This window comes from Hyaena hyaena, unplaced genomic scaffold, assembly GCF_003009895.1.
Source record: "Hyaena hyaena isolate Hyena2069 unplaced genomic scaffold, ASM300989v1 scaffold_18, whole genome shotgun sequence".
Lineage (NCBI taxonomy): Eukaryota > Metazoa > Chordata > Mammalia > Carnivora > Hyaenidae > Hyaena > Hyaena hyaena.
The window spans coordinates 2,052,149-2,076,503 of NW_024080649.1; the positions used below are offsets into that span (position 1 = coordinate 2,052,149).

Below are 24,355 nucleotides of genomic sequence, written 5' to 3' on the forward strand. Positions count from 1 at the left end.
TTTAGAGTCTTTACTTTTTGCTTTTATTTAGCATTTGGTCCCCAAAGTCAGCTCTTAGCAAAATATTAAAATAGTATGAAGCACTGGCTTTCCTACATGTCGGCTTTAGAAAGCTTTTCATTCCTGAATCAGAGGAGACTGGACGGGAGGCTAAGAGGCCTGACAAGGTCGCCTGAGCTCTTAGGGAAGTCCGGTCGGTCATGTCTTTGGCCAAAGATATCTCAATCACTTACTTAAACAACCTAGTTCTCTATTGTCTGTCTCTAAGCTCAGCTGTGTTTACATTTACCAGGGGGAGGTGAGACCCCCTTCTCAGATCTATTGGATTAAACTCTGGTTGGTTTTGGAGTTCAAAAAGCTCTGTTTTTAAGTGCTTGAGTGATTCTTAGGCAGCTGGTCCAGTACCTTGGCGTATGTGCCAAGTTAGTACAGCCAGCCATCTGGAGGTCCCTGGAGTCCCAGGAACATCTCAGGTCAAATTGGGTAGCTGAGTTATCGTCCTACCAAGATCTATGCCTTAGGAAACCACTGCTGGGAGTGATGACTGACACCCTTTGGGCACAAAACCCCCTATTTTCCCTTCTCTTGCTGCACACACATCCCTTTTTGACACATTGAAAGAATAGGTCTGCTTTTTGCAGGAGGTTACAGCAGGCTTCCTTAGAAGTATGGATCTTGTTTAAAAAACCTCCAGTGTGCCTAAAAGGTCTCTCTTCTGGGAAACTGGGTGCTGCTCCCTTGGCTTTCAAGTGTGCGGGCTCCAGGGGCCCCCAGGAAGAACGACAGGTGCCCCGGCTGGCTCTCCACGGGTGGACGTGGCATAGGCCTACCCCAGGCTCAGCAAGAGATGAGAACATCCCAGTTCCTACATAGCTTGTGATTTCTTGCCGCATGCAACCGCAGCCCCTGAGAGTAGAGCAACAGTGTTCTCCCACGAGAATGAGAAAACTGACCACATTGTGCAGCGGTCTTGGCCAAGAGAGAGAGTTCCACAGGAAGGTCTAATTGTTAGTTAAAACTGTGAAAAAGGGTTATGTCTAAAAAATAAGAAGAAGAGCTCAGGCCTACTGTGAGGTCACTTGGAAATTCAGCAGAGCTTTGTAAAAGGAGTTATCGCTTCAGAAACCAGGAGTGCCTTTGTTTTTCTGAGATTGTGTAATTTTGCTACAGGAATATGAACTTTCTTGAGGGAGTGGGTGGGGTAATAAAGTACAGGGAGCTGGTGGTTGTTCTTTTGGTGTTAAATTATGTTTTTTTTCTTCCCTCTGCCCGCTTGCTTTTCCCTTCTTTTCTTCCCCCTCTTTCTTCCCCCTCTTCACTTCCTCTTTCTTACTGTCTCTCCCTGTTCTTCTCTTCTTTTTATACCTTCCATCTCTCCCCTCCTTCTTCCTCTTCCTTCTCCCTGAGCCCCTTCCCCTACCTGCCTTTGCCCCAACAGGACACTCTGAGCACTTTCAGGACGCCTTTGAGGGTTCCTCCTGGGACGTGGGAGACCTCTCTCTCGCCCTCTACTCTGCCCTCTTCTCTTACTCAGGTTGGGACACCCTTAATTTTGTAACAGAAGAAATCAAAAACCCAGAAAGGTAACGGTGGGATCACACTCTCACTCCCCAGCTTGGCTGGAACTCCTGCTGATAGTGGGTGCACTTGCCTTCTTCCCTCCCCTCCTTTCTCTTTCTCTCATTCCTTCTTCTCCCTACTCCCCTTTCTCTAGCTTGGAGGAATTAGGGGCTATGCTGGGAATGAGTGAAGGTGGGCCTGTGGCTCCTCACCCTCAGGTTTACACCTGCTCAAGGAGAGGTTCTTCAGTGACTGGTTCTTCAGTGGCTGACCCAGCTGGGGCTAAGGTGTTAGAACCTCATACTCTGGTGCTGACACTGAGCCTGGGGAGCCAGAAGTTGATTCTGAGCAGCCCGGTCCCAGCCTGACCACCAGTCCCCGCAGGACACTGCTCCTCCTTCAGTGGGATGCATTGGTCCTATTGTGGTGAGGATCAAATACTGATCCTCAGCTGTCTTCACAGAGAAGGGTTTCTGTCTCCCCCTCTCCTTCTCCTTGTTCCTCTCTCTCTCTGTTTCTCCATAGAAAGGGCATGGGATTCATACCCACCCTAGGCCATGTGGGGAAGAGGAGCCTGCCTCAAAGATTTAGAGCCAGGGAACTGTTAAACTTCAGAAAAATCCCTGGGTGAACTTTTTTTTACTCTAAGGAGAGCTGATTCTAGATAGTCCTGTCTCACTTGTCCTGACAGAAATTTGCCCCTGGCCATTGGGATTTCTATGCCAATTGTGACGCTCATCTATATCCTGACCAATGTGGCCTATTACACAGTGCTGAGCATTTCAGATGTCCTTGACAGTGATGCTGTGGCTGTGGTGAGTACCCATTTGCTCATCTTCTTATAACGCTGAATGGCTCGACCTCTCTTTCTGTAGCCACTCCAGTTCTGCCGGGTGGGATGATGGGGCTAGGTTAGAGGGTGGTGGGCTGCTCAGTAGTGATGGCATCTGTCCTGAAGCATAGGTACAGGAAGCTTACGAAACCCTGTCCCGTGCTGAGTGCCTTCTGTGCTCTGCCCTCAGACATTTGCTGACCAGACGTTTGGCATGTTCAGCTGGACCATTCCTATTGCCGTTGCCCTGTCCTGCTTTGGGGGCCTCAATGCATCTATCTTTGCTTCATCAAGGTACTGTGTTTCTGCCTTACCCGTAACAGACTGCAGTATTTAATCCCCTCAGGCTCTACGTGAGCCTTAAGAGCCCTTCTTTCCCTTCTTTCTCTTAGATATATAGGGTGTATGTGTGTGTAAGCTAGTGTGCATGCATATGCTTGCCTTTGTGCCAACACTTGTGTGCTTGAAGCTCATGCTTCCATCTGAGAAGAGGACAAATTGGTTACAGGTAGAGGGGAGGAAGGTTGTAGCTTGGAGTAGTGACCCTGTCAGGGACTATACTCGAGCTCCTTATGCTGCAGCCCCAGGATTCATTCCTTTAGAAGATTATTATTGAGCACTTGCTGTGTACCAGGTGTTAGTACAGGATGACTCTGCCCCTCATTTCAAACACAGTAAGGCTGGCAGGTAGGCTCTTGGTCCCCTCTGTGTAGACTTACCTATAGGAGCACTTGTCTTTCCTCTTGTTTCAGAGAAAAGAGCAGTTCTGCTTTTCCAGGCTCACTCTGGGTTCTAGTACCACCTTCTTCTTTGGCATTTTGCGTTGTCACTTGGCCCTTCTCTTTGGTGGGTGTTCAGTTGGAGCCAGCTCTGCACTTCTCTCATCTCTGCTTAGTGAAATCACAAAAAAGCTTTTCTTATCTCCCTTCTTCCTGACACTTCTTGAGGGAGTGGTCTGCATATTGACTGTCAGTCCTTTTTCTAACCATTATACTTTGGCTTCTACTATGTGAAAATGTTCTTATTAAGTGTACCAGTGACCTCCTTAGCCTGCTTTTAGTCCTTCTCCCACTGGGGCCCCAAAGCAAGTGATGCTTACCACCCTCTACGTCTGAAACTATTCTTGTGACTCTGTGACACTCTCATATCTGAGAGGAAGGCTTCTTTCCTGATTTCTCTTCCACTCACCTTATAAATGTTGCTGTCCCAGGACTGGGAGTGTAATAGATATTCAAAAGATATTTTCTGCATGAACAGATAAGATGAACTAATTAAAAAATAGTTTCATCCTATGTATTTTTCTTACTAGTTTTGACACCCCAGTCCATGTCACCCTAGGGTAACCAGAATAATAGAGAGATCAAAGTCTTGTAAAACAGTGTGGTGCCATCTTACCTTACTTCAGCCTGGTGTGGCCAGGAGTGCGCCAGATGTGACTCTTACCAAGTTACCCCACCCAAAGATGGTGTTTCCTATAGCCTTATTGATTCCTAAGACATCCCAGTTGGCTCTGTCGATCTTTTTTTTTTTTTAATTCTTTAAATGTTTATTTTTGAGAGAGAGGAGCAGAGAGAGAGCGAGAGAGAGAGAGAGAGTGAGCAGGGGAGAGGCAGAGAGAGAGGGAGACACAGAATCTGAAGCAGGCTCTAGGCTCCAAGCTATCATATATTTTTTTAATTTTTTAAATGTTTTATTTATTTCTGAGAGAGAGACAGGGTGAGCAGGAGAGAGTCAGAGAGAGAGGGAGATACAGAATCTGAAACAGACTCCAGGCTCTGAGCTAGCTGTCAGTACAGAGCCCGACGTGGGGCTTGAACCCATAAACCGTGAGATCATGACCTGAGCTGAAGTTGGACACTTAACTGACTGAGCCACTCAGGTGCGCTTTCTTTTTCTTTTTTCTCTTTCTTTCTTTCTTTCTTTCTTTCTTTCTTTCTTTCTTTCTTTCTTTCTTTCTTTCTTTCCTTCCTTCCTTCCTTCCTTCCTTCCTTCCTTCCTTCCTTCCTTCTTTCTTTCTTTTTCTTTTTTAGGTCATATATTTATTTTTGAGTGAGAGAGTAGGAGAGCAAAGGAGGAGCAGAGAGAGGGAGGGAGAAGGAGAGAGAGAAAGAGTATCCCTAGCAGGCTCTACACTGTCAGCACAGTGCCCAACATGGGGCTCAATGCCACAAACCTTAAGATCATGACCTGAGCTGAAATCATGAGTCAAACACTTAACTGACAGAGCCACCTAGGTGCCCCGGCTCTGACAGTCTTCTTAAAATCCTTACATGGTAGGTGCCTTTTAACCTCATTCAGCTATATTGTGGCATTGACAGAATGGGGGTGGGGGTAGGGGTTGCAGAGGGTGCGGGTCTGGACCTGCATATAAAGGGGACTGCAGTGATGTCAAAATAACGCACAATTGTTTGTGTTACCTTCTCACTTTTTCTTTATTACCTATGTAGTTGTCTTTTGCTTTGTATTAGACACCTTTGCTGCACCAGGACATTATCCCCTTCCAGCATCCCCTTTACCATATTTCTTTTCTAACCTAGCACAAATTGTTAACCTTGTGTGCCAACTCCCAACATGACCCACTCCCTATGACCTTCCCAGATGCTATCCTCAACTCCTGTGGCTCCACCTGGATGGCCCACGAGCATCTCAGTGCACTTCACCTGTGCTTTTTTTCTAGTTGTGATGTTATGTGCTATCAGTTCTCCTTGCGTAGCGTCTGTGTTTTTCCCTTGATGTCTACCCTCTTGTTCCAGTTCAAACATGTACATGCATGCACACACATGTATATGCATACACTCACGTAATGAATCACCAAATTTAACTGAGGTTGTCACATATGTCTTGTTCTCTCCTAAGTCAGGGTGTTTACCCTCATTCAGGCCTCTTCTCTTATGGGACAATTGTCACAGGGTGCTTTCTTGTATGGCCTTCTCCCTATACCCTAACCTCTTCCTCCTTTAGTTGGCTTCCATGATGCCACCAGAGTCTCTGTGTCAAATCCTGTCAGGACTTTACTTCAGAGCCACAGCCGACTCTCAGTGTTTGCTCAGACTCCACAGCGTGGCCTTGTGTGCAAATTCTTCCCAGCTGTCTCCTCAAACACCTTATCCTGGGACTGCAGGCATTCTAGTACCAACCTTCAAGGAGGACACCCTCTTTCACTCCTCCAAGCTTCTTTTGCCTTTGCCTATGCTGTTTCCCACCCACCCACTCATCTTCTGGCAAACTCCCACTCTTCTTCCCAGCCCAGATATGGTCATCTCTTGTGAATGCCTAGCCCACCCAAGCATGGTGAGTGCCATGTGCTTCATGATGATGCTGATCACGCTGGTCGGTGGTTCACATCTTGCTGCTCTGTTTCTCAATCAGTAGGGCTCTTTGGGGACAGAGAGGAAGCCTGGGTTGTCTCTTTGAGCCCCGGGTTTATCCTGTCCTATCATATATCAGGAGCTTGGGGAAGATATATAGAGAGCTGGCTGCCCTTCTTTAAACAGTCATTGTATTAAGTATGAAATTTTTGGGGTGGTAGAGTGGAGGTACCCCTGGTGGAATGGGTTGGAGTGCCAGTGAGTGATGGCAGGGTGAGGCATTTATTGGGTGATTGGTGGGTTTTAGAGCTGAGGGCCTGGGGGCTGTCCATGGCCAACAGTGAGATAGGATGTGCCTGGATAATGTTGAAGTACCCATGGTTGGAGGTTGGAGACATCTGTGGGTAAAGCTGAGGGGTGAGGGTGGGGGTAGGTTGGGTTGGGCATGCATAGAGAACATGTGATGCTTCTGAGATGCTGCTTCCTGCTTTTTTTCTGGAGCTCTGAGCCTAGTTTGTCTGAGGAGTATGGCTACATGGCTAAAGGATCATTCTGACACATTCTTGTCCTTCTAGGTTGTTCTTCGTGGGCTCCCGTGAGGGCCACCTCCCAGATGTACTGTCAATGATCCACATTGAGCGTTTTACACCCATCCCTGCTCTGTTGTTCAATGTAAGTTCTGCTGGGGGAGTGTGGCAACTGTAGACCCCCTGCTGGCATTATGGGAAGACTGAGTGGGAGGTATACTAGCTTCTTCAGAAATTTCCCAAGCCAAGGGCCACGTGGGTGGCTCCATTGGTTAAGAATATTTCCCAAGCCTCTCAGTGCTTCTTTTTTCTTAAAATTTTTTTTAAAATATAAAAGTAAAACAGGGCATCTGGGTAGCTCAGTTGATCGAGCATCCGACTTCAGCTCAGGTCATGATCTCAGTTTGGGAGTTCAGGCCCCGCCTCAGGCTCTGTGCTGACAGCTCAGAGCCTGGATCCTACTTCAGATTCTACTTCTCTCTCTGCCCCTCCCCTGCTCACAATCTGTCTCTCTCTTTCTCTCTCAAAAATAAACATTTAGAAAAAAAATTTAAAGTAAAATGTAATTACATTAGAGAAGGCAACAGTACAAAAGAATATAAAAATGAATTTGTAAAATTTATTTATCTTTCTGTCAGTAGTTCTTTTCTTCTCCTCCTTTCCAGCTCCTTTATTATTATTTTTTTTAAGTAAAGCATATTTAGAAAAACCAGGTCAGTTGTACACCAACTACCTAGGGGCCTCTATTCATATTATAGATGTCATAGATTTTTTTTTTTAATTTTTATTTATTTCTAGGAGAGAGAGAGAGAGAGAGAGACAGCGTGAGCAGGGGAGGGTCAGAGAGAGAGGGAGAAACAGACTCTGAAACAGGCTCCAGGCTCTGAGCTGGCAGTCAGCACAGAGCCCGACGCGGGGCTCGAACCCACGAACCGTGAGATCATGACCTAAGCGAAAGTCGGACGCTTAACCGACTAAGCCACCCAGGTGCCCCGTCATAGATTTATATATAGTAGATGGCAGTAAAGCATTTTATTCCAACAAAATCAGTAAATTATGAAAGTATTCTAACAAATGAAAAAAGACCTGAAGAAGGACTGCCATTTTCTAATTTGCACTAAGGTATTACATATATAAAGGCCAACAAAGGCCTTGAGAAAGGCCTTACTCCAAGATTTGGAAGACAGTTTATTTATTTTTTGTCATTTAGTTCTTTTCTGGTTTCATTACTTAAGTTGAAATTTTGGATTCATCTGGAATTTATATATTAGTGTATGGAGTGAATGGGGAATTCACTTAATTTTTTTCTCAAATAGCTAGCCAGCCATACCAATATCATTTATTGAATATTCCATGTATCCATAGTTTAAAATTCTTCTTGTATAAAATAATAGCTAATTTTTAGGGTGCTTCGTGTGTGCCAAGTACAATTATGTACCCCTTAAGTAGTGTCATCAGCTCAACTAATCTCCTGCATCAGCACTAACCTTCATTATTTAGCTTTGCACTGAATTTCTGAAATCTCTTCTTTTTTTAAATGTTTATTTATTCTTGAGAGAGACAGAGAGAGGGAAGGCATGGGGCAGGGGCAGAGAGAAGGGGACAGAGCCTCTGAAGTGGGCTCCCACCTGACAGCAGTGAGCCCGGTGTCAAGCTCGAACTCACAAACCACGAGATCATGATCTGAGCTGAAGTCGGATGCTCAACTGAGTCTGCTACCCAGGCACCCCGGATTTCTGAAATCTAAAGAGGGACTGAGGATACTTCTATAGTTTTTTCTTTCCCCTCTGGAGTTTTCCTGGCAATTACATTTGTATTTTTCTTTATGAACTTTGTTATTTTGTCAAAATAACATAAAATCTTCTCAGTATTTTTATTGGGATTGGATTGAATTTGTAAATTTAGGGGAGATTTGACATCTTGTCTTTGAATCATCTTTCACCCCACTTTTTCCAGTACAGTTCCCTTTCTCTCCCCAGAATGGGCTCTTTTTGTTGATAATCTAGGTGAAAAGATTAACTGGGAAAACTCCATATTCTTGAAGTTTAAGTAAATCTGACCTTATCAGGACTTTAGTCCCTGATTTGTCTTCTAGGACTTTTTAGTTCCAGAGGTCAAATTCTGTCATACCTCTCTCATCAGGGTTATAGATCCAGTTTGCCAATCTGCATTTCTAAGACCTCAGGACAGTGAGTTGGTTCTGGAGGCATTTCCTCCATTTGTATGCCAGGTGGTTGGGACTCAGGAGTAATGGTCTCCAGAGGGCAGTGTGTTTCGTGTTGAGGTTGATGCATCAAAGTGAGGAGGGCCTAACTGTCTGCCATAAGAAGGGGAGGGAGTCTGTCTTGTTATTGAAGTGCTTGCAAAAAGAAGGGAGGCAGTGTGTGTAGAAAGGGCCAACAGAAGAGGGAGAGATGCCACCTTGAAGGTTAATGCAGAGAACTGACCTATCTGATGCCAAGGGGTCACTGAAAAGAACTGGAGCTAAATCAGCAATGAGTGGCAGATTGGATGCTGATTGCTGGGTGGTTGGAGTCTCCTAGGGTGGCTTGTTGGCAACAATGCCCACTCCTCCTCCTCTTCCCCTCCTCCTCCAGTGTACCATGACACTCATCTACCTCACTGTGGAAGATGTTTTCCTGCTCATCAACTACTTCAGCTTCAGCTACTGGTTCTTTGTGGGCCTGTCTGTTGCTGGACAGCTCTATCTTCGCTGGAAGGAGCCTGAGCGGCTCCGGCCTCTCAAGGTCAGTGATTCTGAACAAACTAGGAGGGGTGGGCCATCTCTCCTAGGTGACTTCTCTGTACCCTGTTCCTGCATAGCACTTTATCTCATATCTCACTTCCCTCCATTTCAGCTGAGCCTGTTTTTTCCCATCGTGTTCTGCATATGCTCCTTGTTTCTGGTGATTGTGCCTCTATTCAGTGACACCATCAATTCCCTCATTGGCATTGGGATTGCCCTCTCTGGGGTTCCTATCTACTTCGTGGGTATTCATCTGCCAGAGTCCCAGAGGCCACTCCTTTTTCGTAGTGTCCTAGGTAAGTTTCTTTGCCCATCACTCACTGCGCGCGCGCGTGTGTGTGTGTGTGTGTGTGCGCGCACGCGCACGCACGTATGCGCAGAGGTGGGAGTGGTGGCTAAAAGCTTCCCCTATAAGTGATGTACTGGAGACCACATGACTTCTCCCATTTTGATCATGAAATGAGCACTTCAGTTCTAACTTTAGAGTCCTATTTTTGGGTTAAAACACTCCCTCCTGAAAGTGCAGTTCATGTGGGGAGACGAGGAGTCGTGCATCACTTTCTGGTTGGGCATGGAATGGAGGTCAGAGAGGCTTACAGGGGTAACAGGCAGAGCCTGCCACAGGATACCCAAGGGACAAGTGGGAGGGAGCCATAGATGTGCTTTAATCAACTTGGTGGTATTCATATTGGGATTGTAGCTAACCATCAGTTTGCTGAATTCTGTTCTCCATTTTCATTTAGCTGCTATCACCAAAGTCACCCAGCAGCTTTGCTTTTGTGTCCTGACTGAGCTTGATGTAGCTGAAGAGAAAAAGGTTGAAAGGAAAGCTGACTAGAGGCCAGAGGTGATGTCCCTTGAGGCCTGGAAGGCCAGCTACAGCTACCAAACTCCAGATGACAAGACTGCAGGCCCAACTCTCTTGTTCTAAAGGAGCCTGCAGGCCACATTACGTAAGGGGGCTCAGGGCCATTGGTCTGCTCTGGTGGTCAGAGCAGACTCAGGGTCTGAGGCCAGCCTGAAGGTGGGAACTGTAAAGAAAGTGGTGGTGGGGAGGGCTTGGGGTCAGGGGAATAGTTTAGTTTTGTTTCTGGTGAGTAGGTGCAGCTTACCAAACACTTGGCAAGTTGCCCTGGGGAAAGAGGGAGTGCTTGGTTAATAGCTGCGGCTGTTGATTCTGAATTTGTTATGTGAGGTTTGAATCAGAAGTCTCTATAACAGGGGCTGCTTTATGGGAAGTTTTCCTCTGACCAGGTCCAAGCACCTGACTGTAGAGGCCTAAAATGCTACGATTTCTTCATGTGACTCACAATCTTTCCCTGGAAAGACGGTTGTATTCCATTATTTATTGCTATTATTTAATCCAGAACCCCAGTTCTAGCAAAGCATTGGTGTTCATTCATTGACAGGATGCAATAGGCTGATTGTGTTTAAAAATTCAAAGTACCCCAAACTGAGTCCCTCTGCCCTTAGAGGTGTCTCTGTGTGGTGGTGGATCAGACTCTGACCACGGATTTTTTGCTTGGTTTTAGCACATTCTTCTGTTGAGTCGTAGCCACAAAGGTGAACTTTAAACATTTTTTTAAACTCATGTATCAGTTACACTTTAGTTAGTAGGTCACAGATTACAAGCTCCTGGCTCAAATCAGCAAGGACAAATGAACAAATTCATGAGTCAGAAGCCTGGTAATACTGCTAGTTTGAAGGATAATCCTTTAGTTTACTTAAGACCTTAGGTCTTTGTTCTAGATGATAGAAGGTAAGTTTCTGGGTTTCTGGTATGAACTTTAAGAGGACATGAACTGTTTTAGAATTCAAGTGGATTACCTGAATTCTCTTAGCTGTCATTGGCTTTAGAGACCATCCAAGACCATCTCTAAGCCACCAAATAGCTTGTTTCTATTAGGGCTGGTGTGAGGGATGCTGTGCAGACCCACGCAAGCCTACCTTGGTGCTAGAAGTGGTCATTTCCCTTTTCTGAAAACCTCACACCATGCTGCATGCTCCTTTTCCATCCCCAACACTGGGCTTTGTTTACACTCAGAGCTGTCTTGATGTGGATCATCGGGATAGTGCATTCCTGTCCTGTCTGCCTCCCCTTGCTGGAGGTTTGGTGGGCCTGCAGTCTCAGGAAGAGCTTGGTACTTGTGTGGACTTTTATTTTCTCCCTGTGGAGATCAGTGAAGACTTTGGGGGAAAAAGCTGCTTCAACCTCAAATCTGGCTCCTCACCAGACTGCCTGATTGGAAGCAACTAATTCTGGTGCTCAGGCTGCGCTTTAGCATCCAGGTCGGGCCAGAAGAGCAAGTTTGGCCTAACGGATGTTCCTTTCCTCATGAGCAGCCATGGTTGTGGTGGACTGTACAACTGTCCTGTGATGTGTCCAGAGGAACCTGCTGGTTTGGCTCATCCCCTGCCTGGACTTCTTATTCTTTGGTTTTAGAATTGGTCAGTTGTAAAGACAAGAACTGAAGCAATCTCCCTTTCTGACCATTCTTTTCCACCAAAAGGCCCCAGTCGCAGCCAGGGGAGTGACCTTGGTCATACTTGCTCAATAAAGACAATCAGGGGAGCATGATCATAGCAGTCTTCGGTTCAGGGCATGCATGGAGGAGAAAACGAGAGGAAATTCCTACTGCCATGAGTTGGGGCAATAGGGAATCTGTGCAAAGGCTGACTTGAGTAGACTATGTAAACATCCCTCCTGTCTGAGCCAAGATGGCACTTTTCCCAGGGATCCTCTGGAGCTAATCATTGAAGTGGTGTGTGCCTGTCTTGAGGATCCCTGACCAAGGGTTTAGCTTTCTCCATTCAAGTAACTGACCAGCTTGTCCCAAGAACTCACTGTCTACCCCCCTCCATGCTTCTCCTGGGGGAAGCATGGGCCTCACACCCTAAGTGACCCCATACAAACTTAGTGAGCCATGTCATTCCCCCTCTCATTACTGGATGGCAACTGCATTCTTCCCCTCTGTGCTGGATACAGACTTCCCCAGGAACCCTTCTGTGGGAGGGAAGCCAGAGACTCCCTACGGCACTCAAGCTTTGTGGTGGAATTAAATTTCTCCAAGGTCTTTGTTGTTTGTCTCGTTCAGTCCTTCTCCTGGTGTGCTAATCCCTTTTGCAATAGGTACAGTATGTGAGGTTGTCAGCCCTTTAATGTTGGCAAACCTTAATTAGTATAGAAACAGCAGTGAGCACATTATAATGGCACTGAGTAGTTTTTAATCCTGTTTCTATGCCTACAGGAAACACGTAAATTGCTGCCTGTTGCTTGCAGCACTGAAGTGTACCTTTGTGGATAGTTAGGATGGTAAACCAACATTTCATTGGTCTTTTAGCCACAAGAGTAGAGCCTGTGTACATATGGAATTGAATCACTTTGGCAAGTTTAACATAAATAATGTAAGAAAAGACCTATAGAATGAACATAAAGTGAAAGCGTGGGTGGAGGCAGGTTAGAAAAAGAGAGATACTTAAGAAATTTTAAAAGATGTGGATAGAAGACATCTTTGTCAATTCATGTTTCTGTGTGATGGTGAGTCCATGACACAGGGCAAGAAGGCACATTTTGAATCAAAGCTTCCGTGTATTATTTTCCTAGACCTGTACTATTCTGTACAGTTAACTGTTAGCCACATGTAGCTAATTAAATTAAAAATATTGATTCCTCAGTTGCACTAACCTTTTTTTAAGAGCTGAGCCACATAAGACTAGTGGCTACTATTGCACAGTACAGATATGGAACAGAAGTATTGTACATGAAGTTCTAAGGGACAGTGTTCTCTTGGAAGAATAAATGCCGACTCAGAGTGAAGATGTGTGGTATGGAAAGAAGTAGGGACAGTGTGCTTATAGGGAATCCAAGTTCTGGTAATCAAACCAGTCCTGTTAATCACTTTTCGCTGAGTGCTGTGAAGTTAACATTTCTCATTGGCAAGCTACGTTCAGGATACACTTTCCTTTTCCTCACTTGCCTCAAGACCTTAGTGTCTTGAAACTGCTGTCTCACTACCCCACCCCCCCATTTTTGGTGGAGGGTGGGGATGGGAGGTAGGATAATACAGTGGAAACATATAAAGCCGTTCATATTTAAAAGGTTTTTGAGTGGGGAGGCGCCCGGATGGCTCAGTTGGTTAAGCATCCAACTTCAACTCAGGTCATAATCTCACCATTCGTGAGTTCGAGCCTGTGTTGGGATCTGTTACTGACAGCTTGGAGGCTGCTTCAGATTCTGTGTCTCCCCCTCTCTCTGGCTCTCTTCACTTAGCCTCTGTCTCTCTCTCTCAAAAATGAATAAACACTGAAAAAAAAAAAAAGGTTTTTGAGGTGTGTCTGGGTGGCTCAGTCCAGTGAACATCCAACTTTTGATTTTGGCTCAGATCATGATCCTAGGGTTGTGGGACTGAGCCTGCTCAGGCTCTGTTGATTGTGGAGCCTGCTAAGATCCCCCCACCCCCTGCTTCTCTGCCTCTCTTCCTCTCCCACTCACGCTCTTTCTCTAAAAAAAAAATAAAAAGTAAAAGGTTTTCAAGGAATTACTTGCTCCCATACTTAATGTTAGTTTTTATTAAACACAAGAGTATCACATCCATATGTACTCTGTTCTCTCTGGCACCAGTGCCAAAGGAAGACAGAAGTCCTTCAAACCTCTCAGAGCTCAGGCAGATTCTACCTCCCTCTCTATGGCCACAACTATCCAGTCTATGCTGCTATAAGGGACCCACTGTAGCCCTTCTAGATTCCATCAAAGAAAGGCTTTAACCAGAGGCAGGAGGCCTGGTGGTGTGGGAAAGCTAAATCTTAGTGCTGAGGAAACTGGAGCCTCTCCTCCACTTACTGGCCTTAGTGTAGGAGGAGAATGGGAAAATCCCCAGGCCAGGAAGCTTCATTTTTACAACATTTTTTTTTTCTCAGACTATAGGGTCACTTTTGATTGAGGCAAAGGGGCCCTATTACTAAAGAAGACATACTCCTTTAGCACAAGTTTTCACTAGCAGGATGGTGCTGTTGGACATGCTCTTCCCTTCTACTTGTTAAGCTAAGAAACCCAAGGATGCTACGAGAGTGGCTGAAACTTCAGTCAGAGCCCTCAAAGGCCTGTGATAGAACCTCACAGATCCCACAGGATCATCAGTCTGAACCCAGGTCATCGGGGCTGTCATAGCCAAACTCCTTCTGCACATCCAAAGGGTATTTGCTCCGCATCTGTGGTCTGCTGTTGCCTCTTTCCTCTTCACTGAAGCTGTCGTATTCATCAGAGCCTAGAACAATAGAAATGGGCTCTGTGTGAGTTTCTAGGTGACCATGACAATGTTTACCATCTCATGAAGGTCTGGTTTTTTGTTTTCTATTCTAAAATACTTGCTTAGTAAAGAAAATTTTGAATTAAGAAAAGTGGGAGGGGGGGCGTGGGGGCACCTGGGTAGCTTAGTTGGTTGAGCGTCCTACTTCGGCTCAGGTCATGATCTCACGGTTTGTGAATTTGAGCCCCTTTAGTTTCTCTATCCCCTTCCTCTGCACTGCTTGTGCTCTCTCTCAAAAATAAAGAAAAAAAGGCAATTCTATTCCTCCACCATCTAAACCAAGTCCCTCAACATTGGAATATTTTTTCATTTCTTCCCTAAGTACAGGATTTTTTTTGTTACAATAGTTGTAGTCATACTGTAAATATAATTTCACATCTGCCCCTTTCTTTTTAACATATCACAGGCACTCCCCCAAAAGAATATTCCATAGTTTAACCGTTCCTCTGTTAACAGAGACCAAGAAGTTCTTTTTGTTGACACAAAGAACATAATCATCGAAGGAACTTTATCATGAGTATCTTTCCTTCCTCTTTCCCTGGGGTACCATGTCTGTGTTGCAGCTTTCTCAAAACAGTACAAACACAGCAACTTCCTGAAAAGTTAGATAAATGATTTGTTAAAATCCTAGCTCTGCTCCTACTGGCAAACCTCCCTAATATTCCCAAACCTCTCTTCTCTTGACTGAACAAGAGAAGAGACACTGGGCCAGATGTTTCCCGTCATCCCCACCACTGAGGATAGCGCAATATTCTCTTGTTTTCTGGAGACAGAATGAGGCTCAGTGAGGTGAGTTAATGTCCCCAAGACCCACAAATACACAATGGCAGAACCAAGGATTTGAACCCAGGCCTGACTGACATTAAAACCCCAGCAGGCCCCCTGGAAACACTGGTTCTTGGGGCTCCTACAGCTCCAATGGCTTGTGGGTGAGTTGTTGGGAACTCAGTGGCAGAGAGGAAAGCCAGTTAAGATGTATGTGAACCGTGCTCACACCTGTCTTGGATCCCACTAGTCCCTTCCCATCCAACACTGCCACCCATGTACCTCTGGAATCTTCATCTCCATCACTGTTCTCCTCCTCTGGGTACTCATTGCGCCAGTTACTCTCACTGTTCTCATCATCATCATCTTCATAAATGTCTTCTGGTTGCTGGTCATCATTCACCTGCACATCTCAACACAATCATGAATATAAGTCACAACCTCTAAGGTTGTAGGCAGAAAGCTATTAGCAGACCAACTTGGAGAACATGGGAGAGCACTGTGTGAAAATGAGGCAGCCTAGGAGCTGCTTTGGGTCTGCTGCACAAGAGGCTATAGTAACTTTAGGCTACAAGATTGTGACAGCAGCCCTACTCCCCACTCAGAGTCCAGCTCCAGGCATCACAATCCTGCTAAGATAGGATGGATTCCACCAGAAGAGAACACATCAGGCTGGGGAGAGACAGCTCTAAGCAGGTGATAGCAATGATCTTCAAACTTTAGAAGGCCAGCCAGGTGGGAGAGGGATTAAATGGATGATGGGTGATGCCAAAAATCAGAACCAAAACTTGAATGTGAGGAGCAGGAAGAGGGACTATACAATGGTCCAAGGTGGGTACTTGATTGTGAGACTATGGTTGCAGTGTAGGTATGTGATAAATATGCCTCTCACCATTTTAGAATTTGTTTTAAGAATAATGACATCAGGGGCGCCTGAGTGGCTCAGTTGGGTTAAGTGTCCGACTCTTGATATTGGCCCAGGTTGTGATCTCATGGTTGTGAGGTGGACCTCTACATCGGGCTCTACACTGAGCATGGAGCTTTCCTGAGATTCTGTCAGACTTTCTCAAAATAAACAACATCAACAAAAAAAGAACTGGAATGCCTGGGTGGCTCGATTGAGCATCCAACTTTGGCTCAGGTCATGATCTCATAGTGCCTGAGTTTAAGGGCACACTGGGCTGGCTGCTGTCAATGCAAAGCCTGCTTTGTATTCTCTGTCCCCACCCCGCCTGCCCCTCCCCCGCTTGTGGGGGGGAAAAAAAAAAAAGAATAATGATGGCAGGGGCACCTGGGTGGCTTAGTTAGTTAAGTGACTGATTCTTGATTTTGGCTCAGGTCAAGATCTTGTGGTCTATGAGATCAAGCCCCATGGCAGGCTCTGCGCTGATGGTAAGGAGCCTCCTTGTGACTCTCTCTGCCCTTCCCCTGCTTGTGTGTGCACAGGCATGCTTTCTCTCTCTCTCAAAATAAATAGGGTCGCCTGAGTTGTTCAGTAGTTTAAGTGTCCGACTTCGGCTCAGGTCATGATCTCACGATTCGTGAGTTTGAGCCCTGCGTCGGGGTCTGTGCTGACAGCTCAGAGCCTGGAGCCTGCTTCAGATTCTGTCTCCCCCTCTCCCTGCCCCTCCCCTGCTCATGCCCTATCTCTCTTGGTCTCTCGAAAATAAACATTAGAAATAAATAAATAAATAAAACTTTAAGAAAAAATAATGATGTCAAGGGGCACCTGGCTGGCTCAATCAGTAGAGCATGTGACTCTTGATCTTGGGGTCATGAGTGTGAGCCCCACAATGGGTGTAGAGCTCACTAAAAAAAAAGAGAAATAAAATTTAATTTTTTAAAACATTTATTTACTTTTGAAACACAGAGAGACAGAGGTGAGCAGGGGAGGGAGGGAGTGAGAGAGAGAGAGGGAGACAGAATCTGAAGCAGGCTCCAGGCTCTGAGTTGTCAGCACAGTGCCCAACGCAGGGCTCGAACCCACGAACTGTGAGATCATGACCTGAGCCGAAGTTGGACATTTAAAAATGTTAGCTTTCTTAACCCAAGGCTCCCTGCTTTTGATACAATTTTATTCATTTTTTAAATAAAATTTTTAAAATGTTTTATTTATTTCTGAGACAGAGAGACAGTGTGAGCAGGGGAGGGTCAGAGAGAGAGGGAGATACAGAATCTGAAACAGGCTCCAGGCTCTGAGCTGGCTGTTAGCAAAGAGCCCGACATGGGGCTCAAACCCATGAACCGCGGATCATGACTTGAGCTGAAGTTGGACACTTACCCGACTGAGCCACCCAGGCTCCCCTTAAGATACAATTTTTAAAAAAGCTTTTATTACTATTCATGTTAATAATTTCTGATTTTCTATTTATTATAAGCCCCCAAATGTCCCCCAGGAATGGATGGTATAAATGATAAAAATGATATTGTAAACCTTGTAAAAGACCTATTAAGAGTAAAAATTATCAATGTAGACTGTTGTTCCCAAAATTTTTTGCACTAAACCCATGCTTCTAGGAAGCATTTAGAATAAATGTTTCCATTTAAGCAAGGACAAGAAGAGGTAAGAACAATCTTGAACCCATATGACACAAGGGACCCTGACCAGAGAATTGCTTAGGCAACCTCGTGCCCCTCATCTTCATGGGTTCTCTTACCAGTTCCCACTCCTGGCTATAGGGCTGTACAGAGAGGATGTTCTCAATCCATCCTGGGGTGGCCATCTCTAAGTAGTAAATGTCATATACATAGTCATCCTTCTGTTCCTCCTGGTGCCCAATTCTTGGTCCATCCTCAGATACAGCCAACCGCTCACGGATCAACTCTATGGAATTGCAGAGGATCACATCTGGGTCAGAGGTCTGTAAAGAAATCAAGAGACAGGGGCACCTGGGTGGCTCATTTGGTTGAGCATCCAACTTTGGCTCAGGTCATGGTCTCATGGTTCATGGGTTCCAGCCCCATATTGGGCTCTGTGCTGACAGCTCGGAGCCTGGAGCCTGCTTCCGATTCTGTTGTCTTCCTCTCTCTGCCCCTCCCCTGCTCATGCTCTGTCTCTCTCAGTCTTTTTCAAAAATAAAATAAAAACATTTAAAAAAAAAATCAAGAGATAATACATACATGATCTAAACCATGGATGTTCCAGAGATGGAATCTAAGATTTGAAGGAAGCCTCTCTACAGTTGTCTATATTAGATTCAAGATTCTTATCCCCATGTGCTACTAGTCTCTTCTTAATTAGCAATGAAATTAAAAAATTAATTATCTCTAAAAACTAAATGTGTAGTTTTTCTTTTGAGGTAGACATTTACAAGGTAGGCTTCTGTCCTTTTGTGCTTGGCTGACAGAAGAGAGCACATAGAAAGATGGGCCTGGGAAGAGAGCGAGCAGAGCTGGCTAGTCTTATCTCCACGTTGTCTAAGTTCCTTCGGTATGATGCTCTCCCCTTACGGATCTGCATTTTGTCTGGCCTCCCATAGGCGTGTAAAGGCGACTCCTGGACTCATGACTACCACCACCTGGCATGCCCACAAAGATGTCCCACTTTTTTTTTCAATAAATATTTTTAAAAAATTTAAAAATGTTTCTTCATTTTAGAGAGAGAGTGTGTGTGAGGCACGGGAGGGGCAGAGAGATTGGGAGACAGTGGATCTGAAGTGGGTTCTACACTGACAGCAGAGAGTCTGATGTGGGGCACAAACTCATGTACTCTGAGATCATGACCTGAACCAGTCAGATGCTTAACTGAGCCACCCAGGTGCCCCAACGATGTCCCACTTTTAATCACAAACCAAGAGTGAACTCCCCTATACTCCTTCTGCTAGAAAGACTAGCTCAGGATAGACTGCCCCAGAATAGAAGTGGCCCAGGAAAGAGACACTACAGTGCCACAGGCTGCGTCACCAAGAGTAGCACAGGTCAATTTGGAAACCCAGGGGAACATGCTACAAATGACCCCTCTCAAGGGGTTCATCAGAGGAGGGTGTGTAGCTCAAACCAGATATCATTCTTAGGGGAGTGGGGTATGTTGTATAGCTAAGGCAGCTAAAGGGAGACCAGACTTAGAAGATGAAGGGAATTAATTCTTCCTTGCTCCAAAGTCAAAAGGAACTAGAGATGTCAGTTTTTATGCAGGCCCTTGGCCAACCCCAAAACTGTTCACAACAAAGTTCTGCCTCTAATTTACAAGCCCCCACTCTTAGTCCAGCAAATTATGCAGCCATTAAAATATTTACAAATAATAACAAACAGAAAAATGCCATAGAACTTTATACTCTGAAGACAATAAACTGATTTTACTCTAATTACCTTTGTTATGGGGGGGAAATGGGTGATTTTTTCCTCTTTGTACTTTTCTGTATTTTTTCTTAAAAAATTTTTTTAAATGTTTATCTATTTTTGAGAGAGACAGAGGAGCACAAGCTGGGGAGGGGTAAAGGAGGAAACACAGAATCCGAAGCAGGCTCCAGGCTCTGAGCAGTCAGCACAAAGCCCGCTGTGGGTCTCAAGCCCATGAATCGCGAGGTCATGACCTGAGCTGAAGTTGGTGGCTTAACCAACTGAGCCACCCTGGTGCCCCTCCTGTATTTTTTCAAAATTTCTATAAGGAACGTATATTATTTGAAAAAAAGAAAAATTATTCTTCAGTCTAATCTATGTGTATGCTGGTAAAAACATACACACTATCCTGCAAGTCTTCATGGTTATCTTCATGGTTATCACTTTAATGGTGCAGGCAGTTTGTGTATGTCAATTTCTCATAGTTTTTAGCCTACTTATACAATACTTCAATGAACGTGTTGTTTCCTGCATTTGAAAAATGGGGATAAAATATCTACCTCATAGGGTGTGCATGAGGAATGAAGTGAGTTAAGTTAAAAGAAAACATAATAAACACTTAGCATAGTACTTGATGCCCAGTAATTACTTAGTAAACCAGTAGTAGCTTTTTTTAGGACTATAGCTGTTTGCTTCTGCTGAATTATTTCTCTAGAATAAATTCTGGGGTTGAGATCACTAGATAAAATGAACTGAGCTTTTTCACTTTAAAAAAATATATACACTGTATATATTTTTTGTTTTTAGAGAGCGCAAGAGAATGAGGGAGAGGAGCAGTGAGAGACAGAGAGCAAGGGAATCTTAAGCAAGATCCATGTTCAGTGCAGGGCCTGACCTGGGTTCTTCAGTTCGATCACATGACCCTGAGATCATGACCTGAGCCAAAATTAAGAATTGGAAGCTCTACCAACTGAGCCACTCAGGTGCCTCAGAACTTTTTCACTTTTTAAAGAGTCCCTATTAAATAGTACTTTATTTTGCTTAAAATTTAAATAGTGTCAAATTAATGAGAAATGTAATATGGCAAAAAATGCTGTCACTACTTTTGTTGAGTTTCTTTATGTGTGGGTGGCTTTAGAATCCCAACAAAAAATAAATTTAAGTAGGAGTGCATGGGTGGCTCAGTCAGTTGAGTCTCTGACTTCAGTTCAGGTCATGTCACCATTCATCGGTTCAAGCCCCACATCAGGCTTTGCTTTGACAGCACTCAGAACCTGGTTTGGATACTCTGTCTCCTTTCTCTGCTCCTCCCAGACTTGCCCACATGCATATGCATGCACACCTTCTCAAAAATAAAAACATTAAAAAAATTAAAAAATAAATTGAAGAATAGTTTTAAAATAGGTCCCAAGCTATTTTTAGGATCGCTGATATGTAAAACCATGCTGTTTTCCAAAAGCCTTGCATCAATTTTAAGCACTACAATCGTGTACCATTTTAATCATAGCCTTGCCAGCAGTGCTACCAACCCTTCCCTTGCTAGTCTAGTAGATCTAAAACTCCAAGTCTGCTTTCGGCTTAAATCCATTAAAAAACAAATAATTATTATGGGCAAGCATTTTTTTAAGTCTGTGACTAATTCTACAGATGTGTTTTTGAATTGCTGTTTAAAAGACCATTCTGAGGGGCGGTTAAACATCTGGATTTCAGCTCAGGTCATGATCTCTCGGTTTGTGAGATTGAGCCCCCTGTTGGGCTCTACACTCACAGCACAGAGCCTGCTTGGAATTCTCTCTCCCTCTGTCTCTGCCCCTCCCCAACCTGCACTCCCTCTCTCTCAAAATAAACAAACATTAAAAAAATATTTATGGTACGTATAAAAAAAAAATTTTTTGTTTTGCAATAAATGAGGCAGCAGCCAATTATTACTCCTTAGTAGCTCTTTTTTTTAAAAATTATTTCTAGGAGAGAGAGAGAGAGACAGCGTGAGCAGGGGATGGTCAGAGAGAGAGGGAGACACAGACTCCGAAACAGGCTCCAGGCTCTGAGCTGGCAGTCAGCACAGAGCCCGACGTGGGGCTCGAACCCACGAACCAAAAGAACATGACCAAAGCGAAAGTCGGAAGCTAAACCGACTAAGCCACCCAGGCGCCCCTTAGTAGCTCTTTTGTGATAAGCTATCATGGGGCGCCCGGGTGGCTCAGTCGGTTAAGCGTTCGATTTTGGCTCAGGTCATGATCTCACGGTTTGTGGGTTCAAGCCCCGCATCGGGCTCTGTGCTGACAGCTCAGAGCCTGGAGCCTGTTTCGGATCCTGTGTCTCCCTCTCTCTCTGCCCCTCCCCCACTCTTGTTCTGTTTCAAAAATAAAGAAACTAAAAAAAAAAAAAAAAAAGAGAGATAAGCTATCATGTCTGCCCTTTCCCCTGTCTTCTTAATGTCAGTGAAGATCATTTTTGTTCCAGGGGTGTACTTCTTGGGATTACCTAAGTACTCCATCAGTGTCACCTTACCCCAGGTGTTGCCTTTGTTCTTCTTGGCATCTAAGAAAATCCAGGGGCCTGACCTTTCACCCAAATGGACCATGGAGATTTGACTCAGTCTTGTGTTTGCCTTGCCTCTTGTTTGGACAGTATGGCACTGGGCACACTTCTGAACAAAAATCTTGCCTTTCTCAACATTGCCCATTTTTCAATTACTCTTTCTTCACATGGAAAATGAAGGTGTCCACTGGCAAGCTGGATGTCCTGCTCTCTGATATGCAAACATTTTTGATGCATTTAGTTTTTATTGCATTGTTGGGAAGTCTGTGTTCTCATCCTTCATCAGTTTATATACTAGTTTTTCTTATAAAATTGAATGAGCTCTTTGATTTGATTCCACCACACATTGGTTTAAAGTTATATGACTTGTAACTCATAAATCAGTTTTCAATTAGTTTTGGTAAAAGGTGTGGCTATCGTCATCATGCACAAATTGTTATCCAAGTATACTAGCATCATGATTAAATATTTTTTGCTTGATATATTTGGAATTAAAATGTCAGTTATTTATTTTTTTATTAAAAAATTTTTAATGTTTATTTTTGAGAGAGAGAGAGACACAGAGCAAGAGCAGGAGAGGGGCAGAGAGAGAGAGGGTGATGCAGAATCTGAAATAGGCTCCAGGCTCTGAGCTGTCAGCACAGAGCCTGACGCAAGACTTGAACTCATGAGCCACGAGATCATGACCTGAGCCGAAGTCAGAGGTTTAAGCAACTGGGCCACTCAGATGCCCCAAGATTTTTCTTTTTTTCAAAATACTCATCAATACAGGGCAAATCTTAGTTTGAGAGTTTTCTATTTCTATAGTTGGAATACATGTAGTAAACTTTGTTTTTTGGAACTAAAGTACAAAACAAATTTATTAAGTCTAACAATGGAAAGAACACTGGATTAAATGTGAAAAGACTTGCATTCTAGACTTAAATCTGCCTCAAACTTGATTCACTAGGGAAGACTAGTACTTTAACCTTCCTTTGATGAATTTTTCCATCTGCTTTTATCTTTATGTTGCTCAAAACCCTCCAGTAATTATCCAGCTAAGGAGGAAAGGCAATGTGTCCTTAAAAGCGCCTTCAGGGTCAGAGCATCTGGGTGGCTCAGTAGGTTAAGTGTCCGACTCTTGATATTGGCTCAGGTCCTGATCTCGGATTCATGGGTTCAAGACCCATGTAGGGCTCTGTGCTGACAGCTCAGAGCCTGGAGCCTGGTTTGGATTCTGTCTGTCTGTCTGTCTCTCTGCCTCTCCCCCACTCCCACTTAGTCTTTCTCTCTCAAAAACGAATAAACATTAAAACAAAACAAATGTACCTTCAGGGTCTAACAGGAATCCTTTCCCAGATTCCGTATCATTCTCCCCCAGTTCACTGGGCTCCAGGCACAATGATCTTGAAAACACCAAAATGCCTTTCCCTCACATCTCCACAGTGCTTTGCCATTCACCTCTTCCAAGTCTTCACTGAAATGTCATTTTCTGAGACCCTCTCTGCAATGGAACCACTCTTTTCCTGCCCCGCCCCCACCTTTCCCTGTATAGCCCTTATTAAATTAGTTTACTATTTCTCTTAACATTCATTCTTAACCTGAACGTTAAGTCCTTAAAGCCATATCCACAGACCTAAGAACAATTCGCGGCACATAGTGGACACTCGATAAATACTTGTTGAATGAATAACCTACTCTGTAAAAGGAGGTTCTCTCCGCTGATAGATCATCCACCAGTAAGGCGAAGCCGTGAGCCTCCTCTTGACTGTGTGCTGATTTAATGCCCGAACTCCCGGCTCTATCTGTCCGCGGAAGCCCAGCGCTCTGCTCCGGGCGGGTACTCACTTTGGAGGAGATTGCAGCGGCGGCAGCCTCTGGGTCTCCTTCCTCGTGGACTAGGTCGAACAGCTGGAAGCTTGTGTCCTCCGTGGTTTCTGGGTTTCCCGGCGCGTCTTCGGACTCTAGGCTACCTGACGGAATTTCTGAGGATCGGCGGCTAGAGATCACCCTATAGCGGCCCTCCTGTCGGATCTCCCGAGCCGAAGCGCGGAGTTCTCGGCGGATACGCTGCTGGCTGCCCCGAGAAGGCCGGAGGGCGGCTCGAACGAGCGCCTGGACTGGCTCCTCCTGGAAGGTGGTAGGGAAGAGAAGCCGGCGTTAAGTAGGCGGTTCGTCAAGGGGTCAGGGACACAATCCCTCCCACCCTCCGGCTGCGCCCTAAGATCCCCTTCCATCACCGGCTCCATTCCGCCCAATACCTGGGAGCGCACGGTGGCCACCAACTGGAAGACATTATTTTCCGGCCCTCTCTCCACATCCTCGGGAGGTGTCTTTTGGGCCGCCGACTCGACGGCGCCGCTCCGCAAGCGTTTACAAGAGAGGACAAGGGCTTCGACAGGCTCTGCGCTGCGCTTCCGCTTCACCCGAAGCACAGCAGTCCTGCCGGCCTCCATACCGGCTGTCGCGGAGGACTCTGGGAACCCGTGGGGTAAGACGGAAGAGCCTTTAAG

At 45.1% G+C, this 24,355-nt stretch overlaps 2 protein-coding genes and 1 pseudogene across 3 annotated transcripts in view; 1 reads left to right on the forward strand and 2 right to left on the reverse strand.

The window, feature by feature from the left end:
* Positions 1–12,047, forward strand: part of SLC7A6 (solute carrier family 7 member 6) — a 35,841-nt gene extending 23,794 nt beyond the window's left edge. For both annotated transcript variants that reach the window (XM_039222401.1, XM_039222394.1), the window contains exons 4-10: positions 1,439–1,583; positions 2,252–2,375; positions 2,583–2,686; positions 6,276–6,372; positions 8,825–8,974; positions 9,086–9,269; positions 9,717–12,047. In XM_039222401.1, coding sequence (XP_039078332.1) covers positions 1,439–1,583; positions 2,252–2,375; positions 2,583–2,686; positions 6,276–6,372; positions 8,825–8,974; positions 9,086–9,269; positions 9,717–9,811 — 899 coding nt within the window. In that variant the 3' untranslated portion in view covers positions 9,812–12,047. The remainder of the gene's footprint in view (positions 1–1,438; positions 1,584–2,251; positions 2,376–2,582; positions 2,687–6,275; positions 6,373–8,824; positions 8,975–9,085; positions 9,270–9,716) is intronic.
* A 1,464-nt stretch (positions 12,048–13,511) lies between these two features.
* Positions 13,512–24,323, reverse strand: SLC7A6OS (solute carrier family 7 member 6 opposite strand). The gene is made up of 5 exons (XM_039223319.1): positions 24,104–24,323; positions 23,691–23,972; positions 17,702–17,905; positions 15,327–15,447; positions 13,512–14,237 (listed from the first exon to the last, which is right to left on the reverse strand). Exons 1-5 carry the CDS (start codon positions 24,296–24,298, stop codon positions 14,107–14,109), a joined length of 933 nt encoding a protein of 310 aa, XP_039079250.1. The 5' UTR covers positions 24,299–24,323; the 3' UTR covers positions 13,512–14,106.
* LOC120223614 lies at positions 19,816–22,008 on the reverse strand (annotated as a pseudogene).
* Positions 24,324–24,355: the final 32 nt, after the last annotated feature.